At 43.0% G+C, this 26,939-nt stretch overlaps 1 protein-coding gene across 1 annotated transcript in view; it reads left to right on the forward strand.

Annotated features, from left to right (window-relative positions):
• Positions 1–20,197: 20,197 nt before the first annotated feature.
• The window catches only part of LOC124577924 (dipeptidyl peptidase 1-like), a 53,139-nt gene continuing 46,397 nt past the window's right edge, over positions 20,198–26,939 (forward strand). The window contains exons 1-3 of the mRNA XM_047131227.1: positions 20,198–20,225; positions 21,308–21,459; positions 24,463–24,621. Of these exons, the coding sequence (XP_046987183.1) occupies positions 20,198–20,225; positions 21,308–21,459; positions 24,463–24,621 (339 nt within the window). The remainder of the gene's footprint in view (positions 20,226–21,307; positions 21,460–24,462; positions 24,622–26,939) is intronic.

The following is a 26,939-nucleotide window of genomic DNA, read 5'->3' on the forward strand; positions in this document are numbered from 1 at the left end:
TCATTTCTGCTCACATTCAAATGGCTCTAAGTACTATGGGACTGAACATCTGAGGTCATCAGTCCCCTACACTTATAACTACTTAAACCAAACTAACCTAAGGACATCACGCACATCCATGCCCGAGGCAGGATTCGAACCTGCGACCGTAGCAGCAGCGCGGTTCCGGACTGAAGCGCCTAGAACCGCTCTGCCACAGCGGCCGGCTCTGCTCACATGAACCGCTGGCTATGAAGACAACATTTTGGCACAGACAACGAGCTGTAGGCCAGCGTAGAGAATTGGCGGGACGCACTGGTGGCTGCCTTCTGTAACGAGGGTATTGAAAAATTGGTACAACGCTACGACAAACGTATAAGTCGGATAGGCGACTAAGGAGATAAGTAGCTGGAATTTGTGGCTAACTGTTGCAAATAAAACAGTATTGATTTTCACTGTGGTTTCCATTTCCCGACCTATCGTTCCTTACTTTCCGAGTAGCCCTCGTATACAAATGATTTATACAGGTAAGACAATGCGAGCAACCCTCTTAGACTGTTTTCAGATGATTCTGCCGTTTACCGTTTAGTAAAGCTATCAGAAGATCAAAACGAATTGTGAAATGATTTAGACAAGATATTAGCTTGAAGTGAAATTGTTGATTTACCTTGATCAGTAAAAAGTGCGAGGTTATTCGTGTGAGTACTAAAATAATTACGTTAAATCTAAATTACGAGTTCAATCACGCATATCTAAACGTTGTCGATTAAACTAAATATCTAGGGGCTACAATTATGAAGACCTTAATTTGGAGCCATGACGTAGAAAATGCTGTGGGAAAGGCGAATCAGAGACTGAATTTTACTGGAAGAACCCTTACAAGATGCAACGAATCTAGTAAAGAGACTATGTACATTACGCTTCTCCGTCCTCTTCTGGAATACTGCTGCACGGTATGGGATCAGATACGGTTGACGGAGAATATCGAAAACGTTCAAAGAAGGGCAACTCGTTCTGTATTATCCAGAAATGTGGAGAACGTACATATATGCAATATCCTTCTTTCCGTGAGTACTAGTCTCGCAACAGTTCTGTGGAGTTTAGAATGTAGCAGAAAGGTAGCTTAATGGTGGGAATAAGCTGTGAGGACGGATCTAGAGTCGTGCTTAGGTAGCCCAGACAGTAGAGCACTTAGCGCGGAAGACAAAGGTCTGGGGTCAGGGATTTTCTCTGCCTCGTGATGGCTGGGTGTTGTGTGATGTCCTTAGGTTAGTTAGGTATAAGTAGTTCTAAGTTCTAGGGGACTGACGACCATAGATGTTAAGTCCCATAGTGCTCAGAGCCATTTGAACCATTTTTGACAAAGGTCTTATGTTGGAGTCCTCTTCCGACACACTGTTTCAATCTGCCAGCACGTTTCAAATCAGCGTACACTCCAGAGTGAAATCTCGTCCTGACGCCTTCTATCTATCTAAGTGTCATGGCCAACTTAGTAAATGTGTCCGCATTTAGGTAGTTATGTAAGATTCAGACCGGCCCCGGCAGCCCAGGTCGCCACCATTCATTGTAAGGTGTTACTCCAACCACAAATAATATCCAGTTTACGGTGGAAGTAGGAAATGGGGACTGTCGTCTGTTTCTAGATATCTTAGTCAGAAAGTGAATGGGTCATTTAGAGATTCCGTTTACCACCTATGTTAGCAGGCGTCTAGCCGCCATCACCCCTCACAAGCTATGAGTATCTTTCGAACACTGATACACGGGGCACATGTGTGATAGGGACAGCCTTGCAAAGAAATTGGAATATCTGCAGTCTGTCTTTAAAAATGATGGATATTCTCCACAGATGAAAACAGCATTAAAGACGAAGAAACATGACCACTCAGAAGATTGAGAGGAGAAGGAGCTGTTCAAGTCCAAGGTCTTTCTCCCACATGTCGAAATTAGGCAGAGTCGTGGAGAAACATGTTAATCTAATCTTTCAGCCACTTATAAGACCTGCACTCTTGTCGGGAAGGTAAAAGATGATCTGGATTGTGGAACACTGGAGTCTACAGTATACCAAGCCAGTGTGACAAAGCCTGCATTGGTCGCACCACAAGCACAGAACACGAAAAGTGCGTTGATCACGATATCCTTTCGCAGCCGATTAAGTGGGCCATAGCCGAGATTTTTATCTCCAAAGCACAGTAAATGGATTATTCTGTCATGGAAATCTTGGCCCCAATGCGATATCTCTGGATTCAGTTATTAAGAAATCTGTGGGAACACATGTGGCAGGAAATCTTATCAATTGTGATGGCGGCTTTCGGCTGGATAAGGCTTGGAACCCGGTTATTTCTTTAATATCTTCAGGTAGTAAACATCTATTGACAGTTAATGTTATGTTTACACCTGAATTTGAACTCCGCAGCCAGCAGTCAGACAATTGGCACGAATGGATTATCGCCATTTCGCAATCACCTGCGCACCTCAGATAGACCACCATCCGAAGAAGATACTAAACTCCTCCGGAGGTGTTCATACAGCAGTAACCTATACGCAAGTGCCTTCACGCTGATATTTGGTACAAATTAGCGACGTGAGCCAGCATTTTCCAGTGTTAACAGTCACCTGAAGATGGCTGAATGGTTGTCAGTCGAAACGTCGTGGCAAAATGACAAGGTCATCCGGTTGCAATGCCGAAACTTAAGAGCATACACAGATAGCTGATTAGTGAGAACGCACTGCATTCCGTTAACAAACTGTGTTAGTTCAAATGTTCAAATGGCTCTGAGCACTAATGGACTGAACATCTGTCATCAGTCCCCTAGAACTTAGAACTACTTAAACCTAACTAACCTAAGGACATCACACACATCCATGCCCGAGGCAGGATACGAACCTGCGACCGTAGCGGTCGCGCGGTTCTAGACTGAAGCGCCTAGAACCGCTCGGCTACACGGGCCGGCACTGTGTTAGTATTCAGTACACTCGGCTGTGGTGTGGAATGGCGGACCCAAGGGGATAACAACAACAGCATCATTCACAGTTGAAACAAATACAACACAATAACACATTATTACATAAAACATGCAGAAAAATGTGATAAGACATTAAACCACTGCAGCTTAGTGAGTCGGTGAGGCGACAGTGACGAATTATTGCAAGAAAATCTTACTACAACCGTTTGAACTTCTCATAACTGGTAGAAGCTGATACTTGAAATTCAAAATTATTTTCAGCTGTTGAGTTAATTTAACAAATGCAAAAGCAAAAGAAAATTCAGAATCTTGATAACTTTAGTTTAAATAAGTTGCTAGCTTTATCAGCAAATGAAAAGTTTAATTCTTAAAAAAACAACTGAATGTAGTGGCTTAGTAAAGATATTCATGATGAAAGTTAACAACATTAAGTAACATACGACGGCAATAGATGTTTAAAGAAATTGATTAGTTGGTCAATTCTGCGTATGAAACCACAGTGACGTTGCAGTCAGGTAGGACGCCGGCCGCAACTTCCCTATAAACAACGGCCGGGTCCGCGCGGCAAGTCTAGTTAACAACCGGCGCCGCGCAGGATTAGCCGCGCGGTCTAGGGCGCTTTTGTCATGGGCTGTGAGGCTGGTCCCGGCGGAGGTTCGAGTCCTCCCTCGGGCGTGGGTGTGCGTGTTTGTCCTTAGGTAATTTAGGTTAAGTAGTGTGTAACCTTAGGGACTGATGACCTTAGCAGTTAGGTCCCATAAGATGTCACACACATTTGAACAACCGGCCAGACCAGACAGAGCACAACCGAAATCTGCAGAAAAACTGAAGTTACACCACAAAATTATAGGCCGAGTATCACAAACCATTATATCGTCGGAAGGAGGCCCGGACAGAGAAGTGGAGTTAAGATGGCCAATCTCAACAGACAAGTCCTAATCCTACAGAAGGCCTTTTAAGATTTGTCAGTAGCCACAAGAAAATTGACTTGAGTATTAACACAAAAAATTTATAACACGCCACACAGTGATGCTTAAATACGTAGCCAAAGTATTTCGTCACTTAACACCAAAATTATAAGACCTGCCCCTAGTGGCCGTTGGGTAAGGATAAGCAGTAGGCCCCTAGAAGTCCAACTTAACACTATGTTCATATTGAGGTCATAGTTTACTGACAACCATGAACCCACAGTAACACAAGTGGCCAGAAAGGTTAATCAATATGCATACTTAAAGTTGCTTATACAATTAACAAGGAAGGATGTCTAAGTTTCAATACTTTTAGATGTAATCCACAATAAGACGGTCATTACGATCTGTATCACATTACCACAGTACCACAATAGTAACATAACAGTAATTTAAACTCATGAATTGACTCGATAACAGTAGAATTTAGAGTGGGCACTGCCTTTCACCCATTCTGGTAGAACACTTTGCTCCCCAACACACAACTGCACACAGTTTAATGATCGCTAGACTCTTATACAGAGTCAATGCTTTAATTCACTGAGGCGAGGTTCAGGCAGCACTTCCACAACAAGGCACCAACAGTTAACAGCGTAAACCAGAGTCTCATATCACTAACCAGGCATCTTTTTTTTTTCTGCAGCAGTAACTGGCCGCCCGCATTTGGCAGTGGATGGCCGCAAATCCACTTGTCCCTCATAAGCTCACTTCCCTAGACAGCTCGGCAGGCACCTTTGCGTTCCTGGCATACAACTCAGCTTAGCCGTCCGAAACACCCGCCTGTCCCAATAGGCTCGCGGCTTCTCCAGCTAACAGCACAGCATTCCGCGGACACTTCCTCCACGCCGCGACGCCTTACAGCCTGGTGCCCAACCTCCCCACTACCGAAGCATCGCACCGCTCGGGCAAAGGTGCACACATAACGCCTCGACTGACTATCGAGAGATCGAAGCGACCCTCACGGCTCAATTAGGAACCTGGCGGTGTACGAAATATTCATCACCAATATCTGATTATCAGAATGAGAGGTGGTAGCGTACCGTGTCCTGATATCCAATGTCTCAGTTTTCAAGGTCAGTTTACAACTCTCTCGCAGTGAGGACATGAGACGCTTTTACAAAAATCCGTCTGTCGCAATGAGAGAGAATAACTTCAGGACTACTCGTCATAATCGCGTGTACGACACAATTAGTGTTTAAAGTCCCGTCGACGACGAGATCATTAGAGACAGCGCATGGACTTGGATTCGGGTAGGACAGGGAAATAAATTGCCATACCGTTCTAAAGAAAGGCATTCCGGCATTAGCCTTAAGCGGAAAGCGTTAATATGGATGGATGAGATGAAATTTGAACTGCTTATTGCCAAATAGGTGTCTAGTCCGCCCTGTTAACACATAACTCACAGGTCTTGCTGGTCATTCTCCGGAAAGTTCCAGTAGGACTTTAGGACCTTTCGACTAGAGCTACGTGGGAAACGAGTATAATGATCTACTTAGAAGATTCTAACGTGTGGCAACTGATACTAAATATCTTAAGCAGACAAGATAAACAACTTCAGTACGGATTTTTTATTTCATTTCTGGTGATAACATTACTCCAACAAATCTTCACAGATTGATAACGCTGGTTATCCAGAGAAAGAAATTAGATTGTTTCTCGTTCTGGCTATAGAAGAGATTATGCATTTTCCTTGTCGTATCTCACAGAAGCTGGGTTTCACTTACTAAACATAGACGTGCCGCAAGGGAATTTTTTTCAAATCCAAGCATATCCAATGAATTCGTTATCATACAGCAGTTCGTAAATATCGCAGGTACCTCAAGCATTTCTTTTCACCGCATCTGTAATCGTTTTAACACGGAAGTAAGTGCAGTTGGGTGCTTCGGTGTAAGTACAGTAGGTCTAATTTTTTGTACCTTCCAAGAAAAAGGTGGTGATCAGTTCCTTACAGTTACACACTTAATTTCTCTATACGTAGTTCTGGCCATTTCCCATGGGTCTCAACCCATGGGAGGTGTAGATCAAGGGAACCATAACCTCCTAACTGAAAGAATAAAACGTCAAGGCTTTAGGCACACACTTTTTTCTTGTTGTATATCACATGAAATGGGTTTCACTTACAAAACACAGACGGTCCTTACAAAAACCGTTGAGCAGTTGTAACATTTCTGTAAAATTATGTAAATTCAGAAGCTTATACCGGCCAAAGAAACCAATTACTTGAGTTTCATGAACGTCGACTAACAATAAAAATTACTACATGAAATTCTTACCAGTTACGTAAGTAACGTAATTTTCCTGTTTACCGTTGTTTTCACTCAGATTGTCGACAATTCAGAAAATTTGTTTGAATACTGCGCATTATGTTACGCAATAAAGAGAAATTTCTTTGATACACAGGCAGAGGAAAAAGATCGAGCAACCACTTCTCAAGTGTGCGTGTCCTTGAGCGGTATATGATATGCACACATTTTTTATCATTCAGTTATTGCCATATCAGCCTCGAACATCTTCAGCTGTTTAATCAGTTCGTAATGAGTTTAGTATAAAGTTCAGAACAGACTCTGAGTGGTCGGTGCTGTTTCCTTATTTGTGCATCTACGTGTGGCCAGCAGAACTATACCTGTCTCGTTTATTTGACTTTTTGCACTGTCAGTGACGCAATAGCAGTATATTAGAAGTACGCCACGTAGCACCACGACCACTTTCATCGTAAACGGTAAAATTCGCAACCGTGTACTGTATACGTATATTTTACCTTTGTGTTTTAGAATGTATCTGCGCCTACTTCTCAGCATTAAACATGTTGTTGTCATTTTGTCACTGTAGCCAGGAAATTAGTTTTAAAAGTACTGAACACGTTAAGAAATAAACTGTGACCGCATCTATCGACGGAGAATGGTGTTATGTGCTGACTGATGGAGGGTCGTAACAATAAAAAAAAGGCACGATTTCTGATTTTCCCTTTCAGCTTCAGTACGTAGATAAAACTTCCAAATTCTATTTCTCTCACTTTACAATTAGTTGTTGATGATACTAAGCGTTATGAGAACGTTCATGCCATCGTTTGAGCTAGAAAATAAATAAAGAAAACAAATATAATCCTTTGCAAAAGTGCAGGTCAGAGATAAAATACTAACCGATGTGTTCCTACGTGTACTCTTCCATTTCAGGACCAGCTTCATTCCTAAACATCTGCCGAAATTTGTATCACCTGCAGAAAAGTGATCATGAAGGAGACTTGCAGCAGTAGAAGTGTTCAGTTCCTTTAAAAAATTTCGTGCTGCTGCTTCTTTGAAATAACTATGGTTGCTTTAAATAATCAGCATAATTATATATGAAAATTTGTTATAAAAGAATCACGGAGTTCGAACTTATAATTATTTGTCATCGAAACCAATCTCTACAATAAAATCAATGTTTACATAAGGCATCCGACGGTATTTAAATTAGGACTAGCGCTCGATCAAAAACTAGCTTCAAATCTCTGTCTACTAATCGTTCAGAAGAAAGCGCTTTACGCTATCTGTAGGTTGTTAGCGTCATATGTAAACATTTCTGTAGTAATTCTAAAGCCTTTCACTCCAGTCGAACATTCCACACAATATCTGCAGCATCACAAAAAGTATATAACGAAATGTCTAAAAGGTTCGTGAGCTACATTTCATTAGTACCTTATAAAAACAACCTTGTACGGAAAGACATATCAACAATTTATTTAAATATTAAGTAGGTAAATGATTTATAATTAATTATTTCTTATCTCTCCACAAAGATAAAAAAGTGATAGTCTTGTAACGAGCAGCTTTAAAACGTCAGTATCACTACTATTCACAGAGAAGCGCCTATCGCACTGCGTTGTATACGGATCACTCCTTTCCTTTTGTCGTCAGAAATCTGTAGGCGTGGTCCTCTCACACCACTAAAAAAAAAACTGAGACTTTTCTTATGGTTCTTAGAAATAAATTTAATGAAAATGATATTTCAGCCGGCCGCTGGTGGCCGAGCGGTTCTGGCGCTACAGTCTGGAACCGCGCGACCGCTACGGTCGCAGGTTCGAACCCTGCCTCGGGCATGGATGTGTGTGTTGTCCTTATGTTAGTTAGGTTTAAGTAGTTCTAAGTTCTAGGGGACTTATGACTTCAGCAGTTGAGTCCCATAGTGCTCAGAGCCACTTGATATTTCATTCGTTTTTGGAATTTCCTTTTCCTTTATCTCCCTAAATTAATTTTCTAGTAACTTTCTTCTTTGTTGTTCTCTTTTATCACTGATATTGCCACCCCGAAGCCTGTTACCTTTGTTGTGTGCCATCTTTTTTGTTAGTCAATCGTCTCACTACAACTGAAAGTTTTAATTGTCTCTCTTGTATTCTTTATCGTGACACTATGATTCCTGCACCGAGTTGTAAACACCGTTGGTAAATGACTCTAATGTGGATATCTTAGGGATATGACCAACAATGTGCTCTTCTCTTTCGCAGATTTTTCCACGTTGTATCCTGGATGCCTAAGGCTTTCGTTGGTCCAAATGTCTCATAAACAAATCCTGTGATGCCGATATGCTATTAAAGATTTGTTTCACAGCCCTAGATAAATGCCAAAAACAAATATATTTTCTACGATAAACAAACCTTTCTGTGTCTATGATACCTATCACCTTTTCTATATTAGATCATCTGGTCACCAGTACTTCCTGCAAACTTGTAGTTTCTTGAATTCTTTGCAACACATTTCCCATAGACGTAGTAGTATCACGTGCTCTCATCTGTAATTCCTCTTACCTTTAAAAGGAGTTTGGCAATTTAATATTCGAGACTAAAGAATAGCGGAGATCTTTGTCTTACTTAACTGTGCTTATCTGTTGACCCCTTGACGAATAAGTAGACATTCACTTCAGGACAGCAATATCGTCTTTCTACCATCCAAGGGTGGTATGAATTTCAAAAAATGGCTCTGAGCACTATGGGACTTAACATCGGAGATCATCAGTACCCTAGAACTTAGAACTACTTCAACCTAACTAACCTAAGGACATCGCACACATCCATGCCCGAGGCAGGATTCGAACCTGCGACCGTCGTGTATGAATTTCAGATTTCAGTAACTCCCCGCTGGCATACTTTCCTTTATTAAAAGCTACCGGTTTCGGTAGATTAATCTTCAATTTTCAGGTATTTGACAGTGGGCACTTGGCACATAGTAGATCGAGGTATGTAATCGCAACTTTGTCAGTTGCCTGAAGATGCAAGATTAATCGTTCGCTAATTTTCATTAAACTCGAGTGTGTTAGAGGCGAAGTTTTATTAATGTCAGTGATAAATGGATCAATATCTTTTAAGTGTGAAAATGATTAGACGACCAGTGTAAACATAAATGCAATCCATTTTCCAGGATCGCCATGTTCAGGTACCTGTGCACCGCTGTGCTGGCAGGTTTGCTGATTGCTGGCACTGTCGCAGACACACCTGCTAACTGCCTCTACAGCGATATCCAAGGAAGCTGGACGTTTTATGAGGGCGAGAGAAATCTCGACAACACAGCGACCTGCGACACAGTCGGTATGTCCTACCTCTATATAAATGTGTGTGTTTATGACTGTTCTCACTAATTACTCAACATTTACACTTCATACGCACCTAGGTAGTCTTCTTTGGGAGTACTAGCTGAAACGTGCTAGCCGGCCGGAGTGGCCGAGCGGTTAAAGGCGCTACAGTCTGGAACCGCACGACCGCTACGGTAGCAGGTTCGAATCCTGCCTCGGGCATGAATGTGTGTGATGTCCTTAGATTAGTTAGGTTTAAGTAGTTCTAAGTTCTAGGGGACTTATGACCACAGCAGTTGAGTCCCATAGTGCTCAGAGCCATTTTTGAAACGTGCTATATACACAAAATACAAATAGATCGTGAAGGATTGATCTATTTATTTTCCACCTCGTAATGTAAACAGTAGAGCAGTACACAGTAAAAACCGTACCAAATAATGAAAAACGACTGAGGTGAACGCGAGAGGCGCAAAGGTCGGGAAGTTACTGAGTCCAATTGCAACTTTGTCAGTCGGATATATCATCGACACCATGAAGATACTTGTAGTTGCCACGTGACGTGGGAGTTCATGCATCGGTACCGCTGCGAGGACCGAGCTACACATCTTAAACCGTCTTTTACACTAGAGACGTTACTGTCTCAATCTGCAATACGTGGTAAGTGAATCTACTGCAGCGCCCCTCGTGTGTGATTCATATACTGCGAGACGCCTGTCACGAGTGATCTCTTTGTTTACACATTGCGAGAGCTGTCGGCTGTGTTCTTGGACATTCAAATGGTGAACATGCGCTACGTGGCACTGTCCTTTCTTTTTTTTAAGAAAAAGATAGCTGAAACGTGAACGTAGAAACGAAATTAAGGAAACAGTAGTGATTACATAAGTTTATGCTTCCGCGAAAACAAAATTCTTCTGATTATGTGACCACATTGTCAATTTGTGAAATTCTCCAACGTTATTGCCAGTACTGCAAATGGCCTTCCTCACTGTGTTTTTGTTCACTGCTGAACAGTTTTGGTTCCTGTATAGTAGTGGAAGAGGCTGTTATCGTAAATTTACTGCGTATTAAGGATGAGGGGAAGGGATCTTAGACGTCCATTTTTGGAGACAATGGCTATGACATGAAGATGGTAGATAAAATTATGGCAACAAAGGATGAAGGCAATAGGGAAGAGCAGAATGAAGCGAAACATTACCCTTCTACTACATATTTAAGGGGTCACTGAAAGTCTGGGCAAAATTCTCGTCCAAGCAGGTATCAAGCCGATTTTTCGAAACGGTAACAGAATAAAAGATACGTTTGACCAAACGAAAGACAAGCTACATTCTGCTGGAGTTTACGAAATCGGGTGCGAATGTGGGTTAGTGTATGTACACGGGACGGGACGTCCGAGCAGCACACCGCTATCTGAAAGTGAAAGAACATCTGACTAAGACAACATTCCAAGTCAGCGGTGGTGGAACACCAGGATGAGTGCGGTAAACAGATCTAATTTCGAGAAGACCGAGTACTGGCGAAACAGCGTCTTACCTTCAGGAGAAAGACTAATGAAGCGACAGGAAACGTCGGAGGACTTTACACATTGGCAATGCGGTCACATAATCAGAAGACTTTTGTTGTCTCTGACAAGAATTTTGTTGGCTCTGACAACAGACGCAGAAGCCTAAACTTATGTTATCACTGGTGTTTTCTTAATTCTATTACTACATCTCAGCTTTCTTTCTTTAGAAAACGGACAGTGCCACATAGCGCATGTTCACCATTTGAATGGTACAGACCGCCGGCTGCCAGCAGTGACAGCGCTACGGAACGGCAGCTCGTGCGAAGCAATACACACCGAGGGGCGCGGGAGACCACAGCGGCCTCAGCCGGCACTAGGCAGGAAGTAAGCAGCGCTACGTCACTACTGTCGCCCTTTTCTCAGTCGCCTACTTCCACCAGTGACAAGCAATTAAGTAAACACCAACCAAAACATCTGTTTCCACCAATCAAAAGAAATAATGCAAACATCAATAAAGGACAGCTAACACCCTTTACCTCATCCTCAACACCCAAAAATGTCAAAATAACAGTCTCTTCAGCCAGTATATAAGAACCAAAACTTCTCTTTCTCAGCAGTTAGCAAAAACATCCTGAGGTAGGCCATTTGCAATAGTGGCTGAGACATCGGAGAATTTTGCACATTAACAATGAGGTCACATACACAGATAATGTTTATTACTGATAAAATCAAAATTCCTATTGGATATTCTTTACAAAGGCCGTATGGTAAATTCTCCACACTACTGAGAACTGAAAGAATGGGAAAAGTGTCGTCCAAACATTTCGGAACATCAGCATTCATTTATTCAAGAAAATATACTGGATGATACAGAACGACATTTTAAAAATCAGGGAAAATCCAAAGGATGAAATGTGGAACATATTGCAATAACGAACGTATAGCCGGATACATGAAACACACTGCAGCACTATGCACTTCCTATGCATTCGGTAGGTAGCATATCATACTTTGGAAAACTTTTATTGGCAAAACAATACAGTACAATCAAATACAATGAACGGAGTCTGTCAGTTCACCACTTTAAATATTCAGTGTGACAACCATGAGCTTCGTTACATAATGTACAAAGACGAACCATGTTTTGTGTGATACTCTGTAAGATTCCAGGCTCCCCTCTGATGGTATAAAACGCTGTAAAGATGCGATCAGTAAGCTCAGGTATTGTTCCTGTTGATGTTGAATACGCAAGGGACTTAACATAATCCGAGCGGAAAGATTCGAGAGTGATGACATCAGGGGAGAGCGCTGGCCATTCCCTTCCAATAATTACTCTCTGCCTGAAGTTGTCTGTTAAGGCGTGTACACACTAGGCCAATGAAGGCCGACAAACGACAGAGACTGGATTCGGCCGAATGTTGGTCGCCAGTGCATTGGCGCTCGGCTTCTCATACGCACCAAACGAAGGGCTTGGGACCAAGGAATTCGACCGTGTGGAATTGCAGTTGGCTGTGATAACTTGCCGAGCTTGCTCTCATTTTGTTATTGCTATAAAGTAGATGTGTGGTCCAGTAAGGTGACCTCCATGAATTCCAGCCCAAATGTTTACTCAGAATCTCACCTGTAACTTCTAGTACGGGCAGTGCGTAGATTTTCAACAACTCGTAGCTGGCTATTGTAGGAGTACAAAATACCCTCCACCCTCCCTTGTAGGAGTTGACAGACCAGTAACCAGCTCAGTGTCTGGAAAATAGTGGTTAGCTGCAAATTGACAAAGGAACCACTGTGAGAACCGTTGCCGTGGTTCATTATCAGGATGTCCCATAGTTTTTAAGTTGTTGATCATGGAGTGAATGTAACTGCACACAGTACAAATCCCGCCAGACACTCACGTGATATCCTTGCAGTGCGTGAGCAGTTGCACTAGTGCTTGTTTTAGGATTGAAAACTACGTGTTCCATAATGTCTTCTTCCAATTCAGATATTCCTGCCCTCCTCCTTGCACCTGGCTGGTGTATATCAGCTAACACATTTCCTCCTTCCCATAGTCGACAACCAACATTGGTGACTAATGGACCTCTACGTAGGCGTCTGTTTAGTTTCCTTCTTGCATACAGCCGACGATCTACAGCGAGAGCAATTGAATATCAGGAAGTTTTCCAAATGTATAATTACTCTCCGTGAAGCCGGAACTACCTTCAGCGTGGTAAGCAGAAAACTGTACACTCAATAATTTTGACTAGTTTTCTGTTTACATCACGGCATCAGTGGACGGCAGGGGTGACAAGCACCAAGCAAACAACTTCCTTCACACAGACCCAGTACACTGCTCAACCTATAGTTCAAACCACCCTCGTAGAAATAAAAAAAACGATTGGACACTACAGGGCACAGAGACACGTAAGCGGATAACAACGTCGCACAGTATAAATCCCCTTGGTTTCACTCAGTTGTCCTCAAGAAGCATAACACAAGAATCTGCTATGTTAGCTCTTTTGTGGAAGTACGTCACTCAGTTTCACAAATAAAACTATGCCTAAGATAAGCAGCGGGCGTAAACTTCTGTATGGAAATGATGTCTGTCCATATCACAACGTAAACACTTTTACTTGGATGCTAACATTCTCTCCATAGGACCAAAAACCGTACCACTACGAAGATGTCGTGCGCTACAGAATTGCCCCAGATACTCTTTGTAGTTTGACGGGCTAGTGATAGCTACCGAAAGATGATGGTAATGATATTAATAACGCGACGCTATCAAAATATCTACAAGGTTCGTACAGTTAACTACCACCAAAGACGATCTCAGATTCAATGGAAAATGCTATGCACTGTAGTATACGTTGAATAGAAAATCAAATACTCGACCTCACCACTCACAGCCACAAATTAAATCTTCCAGTGCGTAACTCTGTTACACGACAACGCACCTCGCTAAGCAACGGCGTAACAGAAATGTTCAGCTCTTTCATTTTAAAAAAATGCTAACTGTAATGCTCCATAATGCCGTATAAATATTGTTCCAATGCGAAACCGCAACCAAACTGGGTAGAACCAGCTAATTGCAGTGTGCTTGTCTGGATCAAATAATATTTACTTGTGTAGCACTTTCAGACGTATATTTACTCTCTTGTTTACTTGACGACATTAATCAGAGATAATTTCTGTATGTCGCAACCGTGAAGGCATAAAAAGAAGGGAGTTGGTACTACAGACTTACGCTGTACGTTGTTTTGAAGCCAGAGTGGGCGGGGCCTGTTGCTATTTTACGTAGCCCAAAACATTAACAGACTACTGTTTACGAGTGCTTCTTGATCATTATTTCTGTCGTGTGGGCGCAACAACTGTTTTAAATACTAAAAATTATAGAGCTTACATGAATAAAATAGCGTCAGGAAGGCAATTTAGAACGTTTTTCTGTTCCTGAATGGGTATTTCGGGTAATATGACACAGTCAGAGTGACGTCACCGCGGTGAACTATGGAGTTATGAACGTGGCGAAACTAATGTTGTGGGCTAGTTAAGATGGCGGACATCAGCTTCAAGTTTGTAACGTAATGCCAACTCTTTTTTTTTTACCTCGATAGTCGCAACCATGCTACAACAATATACTTGTATAACTTGAATTCCAACATATTAAGTCGTTTTAAAATTCTCACTCTCTCCACAATAATTAAATTATATTTCTTTCAACAATTAATCATCTTTCCCTTTAAACAGCGTTCCCGAGATAATTTCTCCCTCCCTCCCTCTAACTTAAGAAGTATGAAATAATTTCTTAATTTGGAGATCAACAAATCTGAACTAATATTCCTATTTCTTTGGGAATTATATATAAATATATATATTTTGCTTTTTGTAATGATGCAGACTTTTCTTTATCTAATTTTGACAACTCTTTACCACTTTACAATATTTGCAAATTATTCTTTCGCTCTACAACTAAACTTTACTTTTAAAATATACTTTCACATTAAATGTGGGGCAAATGAGAGTTGGGGCACTATTTTTATTTTTAAAGCAGAAATTGTTCTGTCTTTATTCTCTGTTTTCTTTCATGTACAGATACAAGTCAGCATGGATTTTATGAGTGCTGACGAAGCACGCAAACCCATCTAAGGGGAAAAGTAAAAAGAAATTAAACAAAAAGACTGGTCTCACTGTCATTCTCAAACTACTTGAACTTTAAAATAAAGAAAAACTAAACCCACTTCAGGTGTCGACTTTCTGCTGGCCCATTACTATCGAAATTTATTAAAACACAGCACTCGCACGATAGGAGAGACAATTAGTGTGCCCTCAGTAACAATGGTTCTCTCTTTGTCATGTAAGGTTTTATTGGAAAAGCTATTAAATTCGAGACCACGCACGCAAATCTCCTACTAACTTAGACTGGTTCTCGCTATATCACAAACAACCACACAACGCCCATTCTCCTAATTACACAGGTAATCCAGTCATTGTATCTATATAGAGATTTACAAACCTAAACAAACATACATCGACGCTCACGCTAAAGTCGCAAAATAATCTCTAACAGAATATCGCAAAGTGACCATTACATTTGCTTTACCCTTCAAATCCACTAATATACCATCGCAGAGACACTATTTTCTTGGTACGTGCTTCCTCGACCCTCAAATTCAAATAAAGGCTTCACATGAAAACGTCATTTGCCTTCCACAAGAAAATGGAAAATCTAAAATCTAACTCAGATACGGATCGCGTACATGCGAGTGGCTTCCAAGCTACACTTCCTTCAGTAACTTTTGGCACAAAATCACCGACCAAGAGAAATCAATCATATACTACAAAATACCGTAGCCATTGCACGAAATTCTACGTTTCCACACCAATCGATCACTTGATGCTTTTCGCCCCACAGGCTTTCAAATAAGCTGATAACAATCTCACAGAATTCTCCTAAACGACTGTAGCATTTGACTCACACTCCCGAGTTTAACCCTCGTTCGGACTGATTCTAGTCCGATTACCAACCAACAACAACAACTGAATTTCTTGTGGGACAAACAAAGAACCATTTGCGATGAGCAAACAAAGTACGCTAATTCTCCTTTTTAACTATAGATGGTTTTTCTTTGCGGCGGTCGTTGAAGTCTTTGCAGTAGCCAGCTGCGTCGTAGATGTTATCTTTGCCGCAAGCCGCAACTCTGCAGTCGTTCGTGAGCAGTAAACTCGCTAACTTTGATCGGATTCTGCTGCTCAGATATTTTCAGGAGACAGTCTACAACATTTTACAAAAAACACATATAAGAACACTTTCCAAACAACTCTTTACACTCTCGTTTTCTTTCGTAACAGCGAGTTTTCATAATATGGTGAGGCAACACCTACTAGTAATGCCGATTTAACGCAAGACAAATTTTGGTGGATTACACCAGGTATACTACTATAGATGTGTTCACAGTGTTCCATCGGCAGCAATGACATAACGTCAATGGGTGGACGGTAGGTAATCAGTTAAAAGTAGGTTGAAACGCTTCCTGCCCTTCCAGCTATAGATTCCACTTTCCGAATTCCTATGATGCGTATAATCAGACTGCAACGACGAATGAATAAATGAATGGAACTTTGGATTGAGGATGGAGGCGTGCTAGGGTAGTCTGCTCAGTTGTGCAAATTAGGATGGTGTAGTGGTTAGCGCATCTGCATAGTAAGCAGGAGACCCACATTCGAATCCTGGCCTTGCCACAAATTCTCGTTCATTCGTCACTTCAGTGTGCGTATACGCATCAGATATGTTGGAGACTTGAGAAGGTCTCTGGAACCATGTTTCACTTGATCAAAGTTTCGAATTTCATACCCTATAATATCCCAAATTTTTAAAACGTCGTTCTGTAACAGCACGGTACACACATCAGAGAACAGAATCTTTGTATCTGATGCGATCAATAACTATACTTCCAGGTTTAATAAATATGAATTTTCATTGCTGAACAATTATCGTTAAAAATTCTTGTTTCTTCGTGTTTTTATATTCTTATTATTTCTTATTTCTTTGTCCACGTATCGTAAAACCCAGACAAATTTTTATTTCAGATACTTCCTTTCTCTTATGGGTGAACACTAGTACAAAAAATTTCGAATCCTTGTGTAACCTTAGGAATGTACCGTACCATGTAAACAAAGCAAACAATAAAATTAAGATCAAAAAGGAAGAAAGGCAAAAATTACATTACTATATCACGACTGAGCACGAGAAGAATTGTGATGTTGACAGAGGATGCCATCATTTCCTGTTTCTGCACATGCACGGTATTGCATGCGCAGGATTATATGCTCAACTGATGGACGTACTCACTGATACATTCGTGACGTGGTTGGTGGCTGAGCTACACACACACACACACACACACACACACGCACACACACACACACACACACACACACACATGCTTACATACAAAAGTAATCGATTATAACCCAGAAACTCGTTCAGAACTGTTTTTACATATAACTAGGGGCGAAGCGTTCACAGAAACGTACCTTAGCGCTGAGGCATGGTAGACTAGACGATATTCCATAGATAACAGATATGGTGATACAATCCTCTTGTGTAAAATGGCATCGTGAATAGGCACATTTGGCGATGTGACGTATAAAAAGAAATTTATTACCGAAAGAATAATTGCTGCTGTTTATGATGTGTTGAGTCACGAAACGAATTTGTAAAAACGCAACCCAATTTATCGTTACGTGTGAGACCCCTTATTGCATAATGAATGTTATGATGGGGATGGATTTTCTGAATAAATATGGATGGGGCATAACACTGAAGTACAGGATTCTTGAATCATTTGATATAAATGGCAGAAAAAGGGTGAGATTTAAAAGACAATAAAAAATAAAAAGATAGTGGCACATTTATAGACAGAATGAAGACCTGAGAGCGTAATTGTGATATAATTCATAAAGTATATCTATACACGTCACATTTTTGTAGCACAATTATTAAAAGATTTCTTTACTTCTTTATTGTTATGTAAATGTCGTTATGTGTCTATATGAGCAGCTGGGATGAAAATAATAACTGAGTCAACTGATTGAAGGTGAGAAGTAAAAGTTAACTGTTTAAGTCTGTGTAAATCAGAATGTGTACCTATAACTTATATTGTGAGTAGGTATAAGAACATTGGGGGATGTACATTGCTTGGGAAGATATATGTGAAGACATATGTGAAATGAAACCTAACTTATGTGATAGTGTGCATATTGTCTCCTGAACAAGGACTGAGGAAAGTTATTGGTGTGTGTGAGATAATGTACAGATTTAGTTTGCTAGAAATTTTATCTATTCTGAAATGAAAGTAACCTGAAGGTGTTTTTTGTTTATGTGAATCTGGCTCTTGGGGGTAGTATTATTATAAAAGTTAATAATAGAAATTGTGTCAATGAGTAAGGACTCGGAATTAGGTTTATATGTGTATAAGTGCAATAATGAAGCTAAGAAATATTCTAAAATACAGAAGAGACATTGAAAGCATGCAGATATCTGCATTAACACATTTATGTACTCCTTCCTTGTTGACTTAATAAGCCTCAGTTGATGGCAATGCACAGCAGACATGCGATAATCCAACGAAGGGTTCATATAGCCTGCTCACTAGGTGTCATCACATTTCGATGTACACTCCTGGAAATTGAAATAAGAACACCGTGAATTCATTGTCCCACGAAGGGGAAACTTTATTGACACATTCCTGGGGTCAGATACATCACATGATCACACTGACAGAACCACAGGCACATAGACACAGGCAACAGAGCATGCACAATGTCGGCACTAGTACAGTGTATATCCACCTTTCGCAGCAATGCAGGCTGCTATTCTCCCATGGAGACGATCGTAGAGATGCTGGATGTAGTCCTGTGGAACGGCTTGCCATGCCATTTCCACCTGGCGCCTCAGTTGGACCAGCGTTCGTGCTGGACGTGCAGACCGCGTGAGACGACGCTTCATCCAGTCCCAAACATGCTCAATGGGGGACAGATCCGGAGATCTTGCTGGCCAGGGTAGTTGACGTACACCTTCTAGAGCACGTTGGGTGGCACGGGATACATGCGGACGTGCATTGTCCTGTTGGAACAGCAAGTTCCCTTGCCGGTCTAGGAATGGTAGAACGATGGGCTCGATGACGGTTTGGATGTACCGTGCACTATTCAGTGTCCCCTCGACGATCACCAGTGGTGTACGCCCAGTGTAGGAGATCGCTCCCCACACCATGATGCCGGGTGTTGGCCCTGTGTGCCTCGGTCGTATGCAGTCCTGATTGTGGCGCTCACCTGCACGGCGCCAAACACGCATACGACCATCATTGGCACCAAGGCAGAAGCGACTCTCATCGCTGAAGACGACATGTCTCCATTCGTCCCTCCATTCACGCCTGTCGCGACACCACTGGAGGCGGGCTGCACGATGTTGGGGCGTGAGCGGAAGACGGCCTAACGGTGTGCGGGACTGTAGCCCAGCTTCATGGAGACGGTTGCGAATGGTCCTCGCCGATACCCCAGGAGCAACAGTGTCCCTAATTTGCTGGGAAGTGGCGGTGCGGTCCCCTACGGCACTGCGTAGGATCCTACGGTCTTGGCGTGCATCCGTGCGTCGCTGCGGTCCGGTCCCAGGTCGACGGGCACGTGCACCTTCCGCCGACCACTGGCGACAACATCGATGTACTGTGGAGACCTCACGCCCCACGTGTTGAGCAATTCGGCGGTACGTCCACCCGGCCTCCCGCATGCCCACTATACGCCCTCGCTCAAAGTCCGTCAACTGCACATACGGTTCACGTCCACGCTGTCGCGGCATGCTACCAGTGTTAAAGACTGCGATGGAGCTCCGTATGCCACGGCAAACTGGCTGACACTGACGGCGGCGGTGCACAAATGCTGCGCAGCTAGCGCCATTCGACGGCCAACACCGCGGTTCCTGGTGTGTCCGCTGTGCCGTGCGTGTGATCATTGCTTGCACAGCCCTCTCGCAGTGTCCGGAGCAAGTATGGTGGGTCTGACACACCGGTGTCAATGTGTTCTTTTTTCCATTTCCAGGAGTGTATTTTATCAGATGAAATGTCCTGTGATAGCTAAAGACCACTGCTGACTGCATACACATATATTTGTGGAAGATCTGAATTTAGAGATGGAGATATGGATTTGTTGCAAATATTGAACACTGTCACGCGCAGGTACACAGAAAAGGAACGAGAATTGCTGTTTCGGTAATCATGTCACCTGTTGGAGGAAGAGGTCTTTGTTTGTGGAACTGATGGTAACATTACTGACTACCACTTCTAGCGCTTTGTCGTTGTCCACCGGGTCCACAAACGCTGTTGAATGGAGTAATTATTGTCCTCAAAGCGATTTGATGCGTCTGTCGACGCTCTGAATGTCCTGTACTTGGTTACCAACTTGCAGCGACTTGGTATTCTACCCGATAAAGTGAATACATTGCCAGCTACGGAACTGTGCAGTTCTACGTCCACGTCCTGTTGCCTCGGTTGCTGTAGTCAGCACGTTGCAGTCAAAATCAGAAGTCGAATATGAAGGATCTGAGTCTCTAAGAACTGCTGAAAGGTTTACTCATCCACTGGGCGGAATGAAAGCAAGGACTGTATTCTGTTCCACCAGAGAATTGGCTCGAGCCAGCTAGTAGAGAATGTTCCCATGCCCACTTCGGATACTACTTGGTTTGAACAGGAGAGCGCTTTACTCCACATACTCCTGTTTGTAGCGGTATGCCCAAGCCGTAGCCACTGTGACCCAAGAAACGGATAAACCAGAAAATTACTGGGAGACTGCAGTGTAACGAACCATACAGCAAGTTAACGCCTTCCATACACACAAGCTCCTTCGATAAAGGAACAATCACTGTCCGAAAGGGAAAGCGGACCCAAAACTACACTGCCTGACCAAATACCTGGTAAAAAAGCTTAACACCAACAACACTGACGCAGTTGTGCGGCAGAGGACTGCAAGTGTGTAATCATTTATATAGCCATTAATAATGTCTGCGTGTACAAAGTTACATTGACATACGACCATGTTTTCCGGTTTCTTCTCCTCTTTTGTCAGACAGTGTGTTACTGTCGGTAGACACGGTCGTGTAAGCATCTAGGGCTACCAATCCAATATACGGCGCGTGTGACATTGTCCGACGAGAGCGCCCGAGCGCCATCAGAAGACATGGGCTGCCTGTTGGTTGCCGTAAACAGAGCTTTTGTCAAACACCATGTACAAGTTTCCTCATTGAGATATAATTCTTATTTACTTGTTTCTTCAAGTGCTCTTTAAGTTGAAAATCTTTGTAATGTAAGACTTTTGTCGTGCTTGTACAGATCCAGTGAGAGAAGTGAAGGTCACGCTCTCGTACCCGGACCTCGTCACCGACCAGTACGGCAACGTGGGCACTTGGACGCTCATCTATAACCAGGGGTTCGACGTGACGGTCAACGGCAGGACGTACTTCGCCTTCTCTTATTACACGTCGGTAAGCAACAAATAAGCAAAGGGTTGCGGTTACAAGTGAGCATACAATAAAATACAGTGAAGAGCCAAAGAAACTGGTACATCTGCCTAACACCGGGTAGGGTCTCCGCGAGCACGCAGAAGTGCCGCAACATGACGTGGCATGGGATCGACTAATGTCTCAAAGAGTGCTGGAGGGAATTGACACCACGAATCCTGTATCCACTTGGTCCAAATGCATTTTCATCCAGATACCTTGTTTCTTGAAGTGCTAATAAATGTATGTTGCGTTGACTGAGAGTGTCTGTTAGGCGTTTTAGTTCTCCAACTTTCATAAGTGAGTTGATGTTCAGAATCTCCAGTAGGTGTTTTTTCTTGGGTCTTATCTTTGAAGAAGTTCTAGGAAGCTCCGACTCTGCCTTAAATGATGTTCTAGGCTCTCCAGAATCCAAAGGCCTAGTTGTACCGCCATAAATAGCGATGGAAGATTGGTTACTTCCTGGAGTAGCTTTCCTTTTGAAATTTACCATCATGTCTTAGGTTAAAGTTTAGTTTGGGGACAGGTAGTTGAACCTTTCCACGATAAATTTTCAAGCATTTAACTACCACCCGGCACAGGTGAACCGAGGTTTTTTAACGAGGTGTTACACCTCCCCCTCCTCCTTTTTCACAGGTCTTGGGACCGGCTTTGGCGGAGGTTTATGTAGTATATGTATACTTGCATACCCTATATATTAAAGATGTGTAGTGTATCTCTGTACGAACATTAATCACAGTATCACGCAAAACTTTGAAGTAAACCGGCCAAGATCTTCTCTAGTTTTCTGCTAAAAACCTTCCGAAGAGCACGTTGCAGGACATCCCAAATATGCTCAATAATGTTCAAGTGTGGGGAGTTTGATGATCAGCGAAATTTTTTAAACTTAGAAGAGTGTTCTGGGGCCACTCTGTAGCAATTTTGGACGTGAGAAGTGTTGCATGACCGTATTATTCGTTTCGGACCTCTTGATAAGTATGGAGGTGTGATTACACATGTCAATCACATCGCGATTACGGGCAGCATGGGGTTCACGCCTGAGCCTCAGGACGTGCGCTAGCAGCGCATGTCGGGTGTTTCAAGCGTCAACTTCGCGTCTCAGTATCTCGGGATGTAATGGGAATATTGCGATGCAATCAACGCCATTGTGTATGTGCTTTGTCATGCTATGGATTGCTGAAGAAAAAATATAGGAGGTCCATTTAAAAAAACATAAGTTTGTGTTAAAAACACATATGTTTTCGTTTTAGAATGTTTCCAAATATGTACATTCATGGGCCCCAGTCCTACATTGATACCGGTGAAAGTCGTTTTCCAATAGCTGTTATTGTTCCAGAGATATTTTGGGTGGGCAAGATAGCTGGGACACCCTGTATATTAAACAAATGTGTAGTCTATGTCCGTCCGATGGTTTATTAGAGTAACATGTAAAAATCTGACGTAAATCAGTCAAGAAATTTTCGAGATTTTTGGTAACAAAGTTACACTACAACTTGTCTTTGTGTAGTACTAATAGACGACCAGCCTGGAGAACGAAGGTCGTCGTAGGCTAAAGAGAAATACGGTGGGCGGAGAAATATGGTGACAACAATATACGTCGTCTGACGATGAATGTGTAAATTCAAAACCGGTAACGGTGCTTTTGGAATAAAGTAAACCGAAACTAAATACGATATAAACATTGTTATCTGACAGCGCTGCTCATCCCTCGCAAGTGCTATCTACCTGAAATCATTTACGTTTCATACCATCTCTGAGTGCCGCAGCACGACGTGGCATGAACTCGACTAATGTCTGAAGTAGTGCTGGACGGAACTGACACCATCAGTCCTGCATGGCTGTCCACAAATCTTTAAGAGTACGAAGTCGTGGAGATACCTTCCGAAGAGCACGTTGCAAGACATCCCAAATATGCTCAATAATGTTCGAGTGTGGGGAGTTTGATGATCAGCGAAATTTTTTAAACTCAGAAGAGTGTTCTGGAGCCACTCTGTAGCAATTTTGGACGTGAGAAGTGTTGCATTGTCCTGTTGGAATAGCCAAGTCCGTCGTAATGCACAATGAACATCAATGGATGCAGGTGATCAGACAGTAACGTGCCTGTCACCTGTCAGAGTCGTATCTAGATGTATCAGGAGTCCCATATCACTCAACTGCACACGCCCCACACCATTACAGATTGGACAGTCCCCTGCTGACACGCAAGGTCCATGAATTTGTGGGTTGTCTCCATGCCCGTAGATGTCCATCCGCTTGATACAATTTGAAACGAGACAGTTCCGACCAAGCAACATCTTTCCAGTCATAAAAAGTCCAATGTCGGTGCTGACGAGCCCAGCCGAGGGGTAAACCTTCGTGTCGTGCAGGCATCAAGGGTACACGAATAGGGCTTCGGCACCGAAATCCCATATCGATGATCTTTCGTTGAATGGTTCGCACATTGAAATTGTTGATAGCCCAGCATTGAAATCTGCAGCAATTTGCGGAAGTGTTGCACTTCCGTCACACTGAACGAATCTCTTCATTCGTCGTCGGTCCCATACTTGCAGGATCTTCTTCCGGCCGCAGCGACGTCGGAGATTTCATGTTTTACCGGATTCCTGATATCCACGGTATACTCGTGAAATGTTCGTACGGGAAAATCCCCACTTCATCACTACCTTGGAGATACTGTGTCCCACCTCTTGTGCGCCGACTATAGCACCACATTCAGACTCACTTACAACTTGATAACTTGCCATTGTAGCAGCAGTATCCGATACAACAACTGCGCCAGACACTTGTCTTATATAGGCGTAGCCGACCGCAGCACCGTATTCCGCCTGTTTACATATCTCTGTATTTGAATACACATACCTACGCCAGTTTCTTTGGCGCATCAGTGTACAATTTCATTAGTGTCCTACCAGTATATACAAAATGTTGCTAACAGCAGCAGCAGTGGAAGCAAGTCCGTCACACCGACGCAGAGCACGATCTGTTTTGCAGGACAACGGCACGGTGACCAGCTGGTGCGACCGCACCTTCCCTGGCTGGTCGCATGACGTCACCGTCCGTCACTGGGCCTGCTACTACGCCGTCAAGGACACACCTGTCGCCAGGAAGGTCCACGTGGATCCATTCTCAGCCACCAGCTACCGCGATTTGGTACGTTTCCTTCTTATCTCACTCATTCTACACTTACTGTTAAACAAAGAGACTTCGAAAGGAAGTTCAGAAACCAGAAGGCGACCTAAATGTAGCGACCAGTATCACATAGTAATAAAGTGTCACAAAAGCAAAGACATGTTTAATTTGAACTCAGACGAGTCTAGCTTTACAAGTAAAACAAAATTTCAAGGCACACGTGAACATGACTACAGAAATACCAGTGCTGAGATTTGCTGACTTCATCGTCCTCTTAGTCAAGTGAAAACTTTATCAAGCTAAATACATTGCCCGAAAAAAAGAATTAGTGCACCCTACTAGAAGTTTCCAATTCACTCAAGACTTTTTGTTGCAACAGTGCACATGGAGTACGTGACATTATTACATTTACAGATCAATGGCATAAGCGGTAAGGTATCAGGTATAGACCCATGCTGGAACATTCGTATTAATACGTGATATTAATACGTGGTGTAGCCTCCACGGCCAGCAATGTAGGTCCTGATTCTGGCATCCACTCGATCCTACAGATGACGAATACTGTCTTGGTATACATAATACCACGCCTGATCGACCTGTTCACGTAGTTCTGTACGAGTTGGTTGATGAGTCGCGAGAGTCACTTCTCGTCCCATCATACCACACACGTGCTCGATTCGAGACGCGTCCGGAGATCGTGCTGGTCAGGGAAGTTGCTGCTCGTCTTGCGGAGCACCTTGTGTTTCAAGGGCAGTATGTGGACGAGTATTATCCTGTTGGAACTACACATCATCTTCGTGTTGCAAAAATGGCATAAGATCGGTTCTAACAACATTCTGCACATACTGAGTGCTGGTTAGCGAGCCGTCCAGAAACATCGAAGTTGAATGAGAGATAGCTTATCATGCCCCAGAGCATAACCGTGGGGTGCGATCAGTGTCTTGGACGATTGCACTCCCACGAGACAGCGGTCACCAGGTCTGCATCGTGCACGCAAACGAGCGTCACTTGCGTTCAGGAAGGATCTGCTTTCATCGCTGAAAACCACGGCGCGCCATTCCATCTTCCAAGTGATCCTCCATTGGCACTAGTCGAGCCATGCACGACGATGCTTAGAAGATGGGCTAGAGGTGTGCATGCCCGTTGTCCCAAGGCTAGCCGGCCGTTGTGGCCGAGCGGTTCTAGGCGCTGCAGTCTGGAACCGAGCGACTGCTGCGGTCGCAGGTTCGGATCCTGCTTCGGGCATGTATGTGTGTGATGTCCTTAGGTTAGTTAGGTTTAATTAGTTCTAAGTTCTAGGCTACTGATGACCTCAGAAGTTAAGTCGCACAGTGCTCAGAGCCATTTGAACGCTTTTTTTTTTTTTTTTTTTCCCAAGGCTATTAACCGGTTCGCAACAGTTCTTGTTGACACATCTGGGCTCTCAAGCCGTCTTGTTTGTGCAGAGGTAGTTGTACGATCTGCCACTGCTGACCTTACAATCCGATGATCATGGCGGGCGTCTGTGTTGCGTGATTGTCCAGAACTTCGCCTATGGTGTGAGAATGTTCGTTTGACAACTGACACCAGCATCGTTGCACTGCTGGCACTCACGCCCAAGTTGTGTGACAATTCTCCGAAAGGAGCGTCCTGACACTGGGAAAGCCACAATTCGACTTCACAAACTCGCTCAGTTCGCTGTGAGCAGCACGAGTGCTTCTGGTTCCCAGCTTGCTTCACACGTTTACACCATACTGAGCCTTCTGCCTGTGACAATTCCCTATAAAGGTAGACACAAACGACGCTCTAGTAGCTATGCCATTACACTATGTGTTAGTGGATGTCGTTGACACCATCATCAGTACGTCTTTTATCCACCAGATGACACATACTGTCATCGTATCGAAGTCGGCGTTGTCTTTCCTGCTGTACTATTTTTTTCCGGCTAAGTAGTTCTGTCATTTCGAAATATTTAAATGGAATACTTCCGGTTGTACACGCGCAGAACAGTATTGATGGAAGTAAAGTGTGCAACTCGTGGAAACTAGAGACGGAGAAAGGAATGCATCTGAAATTAGAAAGTACAAAAGGATACTAAAAATTAAATGGGCAGAAAAAGTATGAGACAAGGGAGTACTAGGATGCATGGGAAAGAAAAAAAATCTACGGAAAACACTTACGAGAAGAAGAGAAAATTTACTTGCATTGTCGCTTTGTTATCTAGGAGTAAGTGGTCTATTGGAACTCCGAGAAGCAACCTAGGAAGATGTATCAGAGTTCAAGATCTCATCAATGATAGTTGGAGACACAGTACAAGAACGGAGACGACGTAGCTGGGGAAGGGTGCTGGCCGCCTCCTT

The sequence above is a fragment of the Schistocerca americana genome, chromosome 1 (genome assembly GCF_021461395.2).
Source record: "Schistocerca americana isolate TAMUIC-IGC-003095 chromosome 1, iqSchAmer2.1, whole genome shotgun sequence".
Taxonomy (NCBI): Eukaryota; Metazoa; Arthropoda; class Insecta; order Orthoptera; family Acrididae; genus Schistocerca; species Schistocerca americana.